This window comes from Scyliorhinus canicula, chromosome 19, assembly GCF_902713615.1.
Source record: "Scyliorhinus canicula chromosome 19, sScyCan1.1, whole genome shotgun sequence".
NCBI classification, from domain to species: Eukaryota; Metazoa; Chordata; class Chondrichthyes; order Carcharhiniformes; family Scyliorhinidae; genus Scyliorhinus; species Scyliorhinus canicula.
Window position 1 is genome coordinate 40,230,173 of NC_052164.1, and position 8,081 is coordinate 40,238,253.

The 8,081-nt window shown below is 48.2% G+C and overlaps 1 protein-coding gene across 1 annotated transcript; it reads left to right on the top strand.

Moving 5' to 3' along the window:
• The first annotated feature begins 293 nt into the window (after positions 1-293).
• LOC119953986 (interferon alpha-F-like) lies at positions 294-7,787 on the top strand. Its single transcript, XM_038778762.1, has 4 exons — positions 294-404; positions 5,024-5,113; positions 7,338-7,577; positions 7,689-7,787. The coding sequence occupies exons 1-4, from the start codon at positions 294-296 to the stop codon at positions 7,785-7,787; spliced, it is 540 nt and encodes a 179-aa protein (XP_038634690.1).
• The last annotated feature ends 294 nt before the right edge of the window (positions 7,788-8,081 follow it).

The window sequence follows — 8,081 nt, forward strand, 5'->3', positions numbered from 1 at the left end:
CATTCCCTGTGGAAGCTGGGATATCCCGAATATCCGGAACCCTTTCCCATTTCCCCCTCAGGCCTTTCAGTGACGAGCCGCTCGCTTCACAAACTCTCCTCCCTCTCGGAAATGACAAAACGCCCTCACTTTCCCTGAGGCACTTTCGCTTTTGGAACAAACTGACAACAAGGTTCATTTCCAGAGAGAAACTGAGGCGGCCGCTTTCCCGGGAGAGAGAGAGAGAGAGAGAAGAAAGAAACGGGGTGAAAGGAGAGGGAGCGGAATCACTTTCACCCTCGGAATCGGAGCAGATGAAATATACTTTCAGTCAAACTCTTGAAAACGGCTCCAGAAAAGATGCGGGAAATGAGCAAGTTGTGCCAGTGAAAGAGCAGATTGTGGTGCAGCTCAATGGGAACGGAGTCAGTGTCCATGGAGCGGGGAGCCTGGGCTCTGAGCCGGGCTCTCTGCAATGTTCAAGCTGTGAAGTGTGGAGAGGACAAGCGCGATGTGAACACACCGGGTCCCGGTGCTTTTCAGAGGCAATGGGGCCCCGGGTCAGCTCGAAAAGCCGCCGCACCGGATTCCCTCTCTCGGTGTCTCTATAATCCGGATGATCAAATCCAGCCCCCAATACATGTTCCCCCTGCAACCCCACCCCCCCCCCCAATACTAAGCCTCCCTCTACACCACCTTATTGCCCCCCAATACTGAGCCTCCCTCTACACCAACTTACTGCCCCCCAATACTGAGCCTCCCTCTACACCACCTTATTGCGCCCCCCAATACTGAGCCTCCCTCTACACCACCTTACTGCCCCCCAATACTGTGACTCCCTCTACACCACCTTACTGCCCCCCAATACTGTGCCTCCCTCTACACCACCTTACTGCCCCCCAATACTGAGCCTCCCTCTACACCCCCTTACTGCCCCCCAATACTGAGCCTCCCTCTACACCACCTTATTGCCCCCCAATACTGAGCTTCCCTCTACACCAACTTAATGCACACCAATACTGAGCCTCCCTCTACACCTTACTGCCCCCCCCCCCCAATACTGAGCCTCCCTCTACACCACCTTTCTGCCCCCAATACTGAGCCTCCCTCTAATCCACCTTACTGCCCCCGGGTGATGTGAAGCTTCACAACACTGAGCTGGAAGCCAGCGCTGTTTAGGATTTTCTCGCAGGGATTTCCCTCTCGCTGCTTCCGGAGTCTCCAGCTTTCAGCTTCCTGACCTCAAAGAGAAGCCGCACAAACTATTGATCTCCTGCAGCTCGAGCACAAATCCTCCAGCCCATTTTCACTTTTCCAATGTCATGTCCACACATTAAAGGCGACACCAGTGCCAGCTCCCAGCAGAGTCCACACTCACACTCACTCCATTCGGCAACACAGGCGCTCGCTCCCGGATCACAAGCGGCTCCCATTCGACTTTCTCACTTTCATTCGCTTCACAAGAACCCTTCTCGCCGCTGAACCACGAAGCCGCCGCTTTCTCATCTTTCACATCGGTGTGTGACTCTGGCTCGGTTGCTCATGGCTCTGGCGAGTATTTGGAGGTTTGGGACGGTGTTGCTCCTCTTGTCCGGGACCCTCAGTCTGGGCTGAGTGAGGCTGCAGTTACAGCAAGTTCTCAACACAGAGACACTCAGCAAACTGAATGAAATGGTGAGTTGAACCTACAGACAGAGCCGGATTCGAATCAAACAGCGCCTGTATGTTTTACAAAGTCATATCAGGAGAGGAAGATTTACAGAAAGGAGGGATTGTTATCTGGGGGAGGATGTGAAAGAGGATTCAGAAACAAGCCATTAACATCAATAATCTGTGTTTAATATAACCAAACAATCACAGTGTTATCAGGAACACAGTAAAGTAAATTTGACATCAAGTTACGTAAGAAGGTAAAAGAACAGATGGCTAAAAGCTGGTAAAAGAGGGAACTTTTCAGGAAGGTCTTACCGTAGGAAGGGGAGGTGGAGAAATGCGGAAGTTTACGGAGGGAATTCCTAATCTTAACGCTGAGATAGCTGAAGACTGCGCCCCAAAAATGAACATTGGAAACCAGGAGGCCCGATCTGGAGGTGGACAGATATGTCCGAGTGTTTTCGAGGCTGGAGATGATTACAGACACAACAGGAGACTTAAAAACAAGTAGGAGAATTTAAAGATGAAGGCATTGCTAAACACGGAGTCAATATAAATCAACAAACTCAGGTACGATGAGAGAACAAGATTCATGATTTATGCCAAATCCATCTCAGACATAAATTACTTCAGGTTTCGATTGGGGAGAATGTGGAAAGTCGATCAGGCATGTGTAGGAGTGACCAAACCCGGAGGTACCAAAGCTATGGATGGAAATTTCAGCTTCAGAGTTGCTCAGCCAGAGAGGGGGACAAGTGTGTTTGGGAGAGGGGGGGGGGGGGGGGGGGGTAGTGGGCAGTCCCACTTGTGGCGTCGATGTGGTCAGAAACTCATTTCAGGTTCAAATATGACACCTGCACATCTTGGACTGTGATGTGGAGATGCCGGCGTTGGACTGGGGTGAGCACAGTAAGAAGTCTTACAACACCAGGTTAAAGTCCAACAGGTTTGTTTCAAACACGAGCTTTCGGAGCGCAGCTCATTCTTCAGGTGACCTGGTGTTGTAAGACTTCTTACTGTACATCTTGGGACTGTGAGAGGAAACCGGAGCACCGGGATGAAAACCCAAGCAGACACGGGGAGAACGTGCAGACTCCGGACAATCACCAGAGGCTGGAATTGAACCTGGGTGTGAGGCAGCAGTGTTAATTACTGTGCCAGGTGCTGCCTCTAAAAACTGCTGGTAACTTTAACCTCACTTTTCCTCTCTGTCCAAAGTAGCACAGTGGTGCAAAGGTTAGCACTGCTGCCTCAGGGCACCGAGGACTCGGGTTCGATCCCGGCTCTGGGTCTGTGTGGAGTTTGCACATTCTCCCCGTGTCTGCATGGCTCTCATCTCCACAACCAAAAGATGTGCTGGTTAGTTGGATTGGTCACACTAAATTGCCCCTTAATTGGAAAAAAGTAATTGGTACTATATAGTTCTAAAAAAAACTTTTCCTGTCTGTCCCTCTCCCCCGGGACACACTTGTAGATTCCCCTTGAATATCTGCAATGACCGAGGGGATTGCTTTACTGAGGAAGCGAATTCTAAAGACTAATGAGCCACTGAGACAAACAAATTCGTCCTTACTTCCATCATAAATGGGAGAGTCTTTATTTTTAAACTGTGCACCTTAGTTCTAGAATCCTCTGGAAGAGGGTGCCCTCCTGTCAGCTTGTATCCAGCCAAACCCCCTCAGATTCTGAGACGTTTCAATATTCGAATTAGTTTGATCAGCACACTGGGTGTTTTGAGATGATGTCATTGAGAGGTAGCATGCAGCTGAGAAATGGGAGAGGTCAAGGATTGATTCTTAGGGGACACCAGAGGTAATGCAGCCGTCCTTCAGCAGGAAGAGAAGCCACTGCAGGAAATTCTCTGCCTACGTTGAGATAGATGATAAAAGCAAACGAGGACAGCCCCCCTTCCAGCCCCATCCACCCAGCCTAAAACTTGACCATTGTGCAGAGGCCTGACCGACCCGTGTCAAGGTGCAGACATGATATGGAGATGCTGGCGTTGGACTGGGCTGAGCACAGTGAAAAGTCTCAACTGAGGAAGGAGCAGTGCTCCGAAAGCTAGTGTTTGAAGCAAACATGTTGGACTTTATCCTGGTGTTGTAAGACTTCTTAAGGTGCAGACATATAGAGAAGGGGCTGGTTTAGCTCACAAGGCTAAATCGCTGGCTTATAAAGCAGACCAAGCAGGCCAGCAGCACGGTTCAATTCCCGTACCAGCCTCCCCGGACAGTCGCCGGAATGTGGCGACTAGGGGCTTTTCACAGTAACTTCATTGAAGCCTACTCGTGACAATAAGCGATTTTCATTTCATCTGAAGGGGAGGTTAACCTTTGTTACAGCCAAACCGTTCTAACCAACTGCCCCTTTATTGTGCCCTTGATGTGAATCCGTTCAACTTGAAGGAAATCATCTGCTTTTCCAAAATTGATATTAATAATATTGATCCATATTCTTGGAGCTTTGAGTTAGAACTGGCCGCTGTTTGTGTTTTTCTATTTGGGATCTTCCCGGCCCTGGTTGAGGAATTTCCAGCTTTCAGATTCCTTCCCTCACACAGGGAGCAGACTAACTATTCGCCTTCTGAAGGAAACAGCCGAAAGCAGATTCCACTTTCCCAACGTAACACCGCTGATCGCCAGACCCTCCTCTTAACACGGAGAGCATGGCAGAGAGAGATCCTCCCAACACAGTCCAGATACACACACAGACACACAGAGGGACAGAGACACACAGAATGACACAGAGAGACACAGACACACAGAGAGACACACAGAGACACAGATACATAGAGACACACAGAGACACACACACAGAGAGACACAGGCACACAGAGAGACACGCAGACACACAGAGACAGAGAGAGAGACACACACACACACACACACACACAGACAGACTGGCAGATACACACACAGACGCGCAGGAGAGTTTAGGCGGCTGCTCCTGCTGCAAGAGGTTGCATTTTCACTCCCGGTGATTCTTTCGGTGAAAATACATTTGTTCGGAGAGGAACCCGGTTACGGTCAGTGTGTGATCCTCAGCTCCGTGCCTCACTCTGGCTCGGTTGCTCATGGCTCTGGCCAGTATTTGGAGGTTTGGGACGGTGCTGTTCCTCTTGTCCGGTACCCTCCCGGGACCCTCAGTCTGGGCTGTGAGAGGCTGCAGTTACAGCAAGTTCTCAACACAGAGACACTCAGCAAACTGAATGAAATGGTGAGTTGAAGCTGGAGCCAGAAACAATTCCCCATCGCACTGGGTCCATTTGTTTTGAAACAGTCTCTCAGGAAAATGGTTTTGGGGTTTGCAGCGCTGCACAGTTTATGGTCAGCGAATCTGCAGCATTACTGTTTCTGATCTGGGTTGACACAGTGTTTGTCTTTGCTCTCAGGGCGGTCGCTTCCCTCGGCAATGTGTCAGGGAGAGGTTTGCGCTGACAACCAAGCCCTTGAATCTGGTGAAACTGTCTGAGGGTTTGCAGGTGAGTGAACACTGGGGCTTATTATCATTTATTCCATCAGAAATGTGCGAAAAACACGATAAAGATCAACCACCGTAATCCAGGATGGACAGAGCAGGTCGCTCATTGAAGTTGTCAGTGGAAATGAGGGAGCTCCTGCTTTGAACTCAAACCCCCGGGTAAAGACTCTCTTCCTCGTTCCCTCAGACTGATGTAGGGAATGGAACCTCATTGAGCTGTGATACACCCTGTTCGGGGAGCCTGCCAAGTCTGCAGCACCATTCAAAGGTTACTTGTGCCTGCTAATCATCTCAATTCCTTTCATCACCTCACTACCCATTAGCATCTCTGTCTTCTCCCTCTTACTCCCTCACTGTCTATCCACTTCTTACCATCAATCGTCCTATACAGTTCAGGCAGGGCCCTTTCATCTGTGGATTCCACACAACATACCTGTCCACTCTCCATTGCATTCATTCGATGGTCACTGTGTTGATATTGGTGGGATGGTCTTTGGCTAGTCCAGGATGCTGCCACCAGCGCTGGTCCAATTCCTGTCTGACTGAGGAGGTGTGAGACCTGCCTCTGCGCCCTTCCCTGAGAGTCGAAGACAATGACAGACTCCCTCTACAAATAAACAAAAACAAACTGCCTAGAAAGCAACTCAGGGTGAAGCATCAGATGCCACAGCGTCAGAGGCCCAGGGTGACCGTGAGGAGTTTTCACGTTCGCTGCGTGTGCGTGGGATTCCTCCGGGTGCTCTGGTTTCCTCTCACAGTCCAAAGATGTGCAGATGAGGTGGATTGGCCATGATAAATTGTCCGTTAGTGCCCAAAGGTTTGGTGGGGTTATGGGGATGTGGCAGCGGAGTGGAAGGGGAGCTCCATTATTCTAATACTGTCCAGGGTGGCCTCTCAATTTATGTCCTCTATAAACTGGAACAGAATCCAATAACTACTGTAATATAACATAACTCAATTATCTCTGGTGCAGCACGGTGGCACAGTGGTTAGCATTGCCTCAGGGTGCCGAGGTCCCAGGCTTGACCCCGGCTCTGGGTCATTGTCAGTGTGGAGTTTGCGCATTCTTTCCATGTTTGCGTGGATTTCGCTCCCACAATCCAAAGATATGCAGGGTAGGTGATTTGCCGTGCTAAATTGCCACTTAATTCGAAAAAATGAATTGAGTACTCTAAATTTATTTTTTTTAAACTCATCATCTCTAAATATTCCAACAACACAAACTCCCAGTCAGCCATCACCTCTGCATTCTCAGATTAGATTCATTCAGATATCACCAAGTTCACAACTTTGCAAAATGGATTTTTCCGATATTCCCCGAGGTGCCACCAAAATCTCGAATGGAGAGAGTTCTCTCACTCACAGGGTCCGAGGAAGGAGATATTGATGGATAGGTCTTGTCAGGAGATTTGGTGTCAGTGGAGGGGGTTAAGTCGATGTGCGAGGAGGAGTTGGGGCCCAAATTGAATGACGAGGTGTGAGGCACTTCGCAGGGTGAACTCCACATCCACCTGGGCCAGGTTTGGTTTCATCCAGCCTCGGGTAGTTTTGAGGGCGCATTTGACCAATTTCAGAATGAGTCACTTATTTTTAGGGGGGGGGGGGGGGGGCTACAGGTTTACAGTGCTGTTTACATGGTCCGGGTAACGACGTGCATATGTTCTGGTTTTGTCCCGAGGTCATGGGTTTTGGGGCCTCCTTCTTTAGCACCATGTTGGCGATCCTGAAGATTGAGCTGGAGCCCTAACCTTTAGCGGCCATACTTTGGGTGTCAGACTTATCAGAGCTGCAAACGGGCGCAGGGGCCAATGGCGTCGCCTTCTCCTTCCTCATTGCTCGGAAGTGAGTTCTGCTGGGATGGAGTTCTCCGCCTCCATCCAATGCCTCGGTTTGGCTTGGGGACCTGATTGTGTTCCTATTCCTTGAAAAAGTCAAAGAAAAGTTGAGGGGAGCAATCGACGGGATTCTATGGGAGATGAAGGCTTTTACTGTCTTTTTCAACGAAATTGTCACCTTTTGTTACTCGGGGTGGGGGGGGGGGGTGTTGACGGGAGGGGAGTGGCAGGTTTCATGAGAGGTTGTTTTATGTTTCTGTTTTTCATATCTGTAGATGTGTTGATTTTTCTTGTTATTTTGAATTTCATAAATGAAATATATTAATGAAAATATTTATTAAAAAAACAAAAATGCATCATCTTTAATCTGATTGTGTATATATTCCCTAGACACAGGACAGGATCCAGATTGTCCATCAGACCCTGCGTCACATCAGCAAGATCTACAGCATGAACCTGGGCTCAGTCACCAAGGACCGGAACAAGGTGGAAAACCTCCGCCTTCTCCTAGACCGACAGCTCAATGAGCTGGAAGAATGTGTCAGGAAACAGGGCTCAGAGGCCAGACTGAGGAAAAACTCCACAATTCAAAAATACTTCAGGAAACTGAGGAAGTTTCTCAAACAGAAGGTGGGACAATTGATAATTGACTGTGTGATTGTTGGATTGTAGTTTATTTGACCGTATTTAGATCTGTTCATTTCCAATTGGGTTTCCTTAAAATATATTCTGTTTTTCCAGACATTCAGCAACTGTGCTTGGGAAATAATCCGCGCTGAGACCAGGGCCCGTTTACAACAGCTCCTTTACTTAATGGCACAAATCCGCAGAAGAAATTGAAAAAAAATCCAATCGCATGTTCAGCAGAGACTGGAATAATTTATTTAAATTGGCTGTTATTTATATAATAACAGAATTCTGTGGTGACTGACAAAGAGCAAAGAATATCTTGATGTAATTTTCTATTTGATTTTTTATTCTAATTTATTAATATTTTTCGCTGCAATATTTTTATGTTGTGAAATCTTCATCATATGTGTGCTAAGCTAAATGGATGACATTTCATACAGACTGAAACAAGAAATAGTTCTTTCAAAGGCTTCACGTTTTTGAGAAGTATTATATTTTATGTCG

Excerpts from the sequence above, each read along its gene's own strand:
- LOC119953986 (XM_038778762.1), top strand. The coding sequence starts at position 294 with ATGAAATATACTTTCAGTCAAACTCTTGAAAACGGCTCCAGAAAAGAT. Across the intron at positions 405-5,023 it reads TGCAGCTCAATGGGAACGGA|GGCGGTCGCTTCCCTCGGCA; the intron begins GTCAGTGTCCAT and ends CTTTGCTCTCAG. Across the intron at positions 5,114-7,337 it reads AACTGTCTGAGGGTTTGCAG|ACACAGGACAGGATCCAGAT; the intron begins GTGAGTGAACAC and ends TATATTCCCTAG.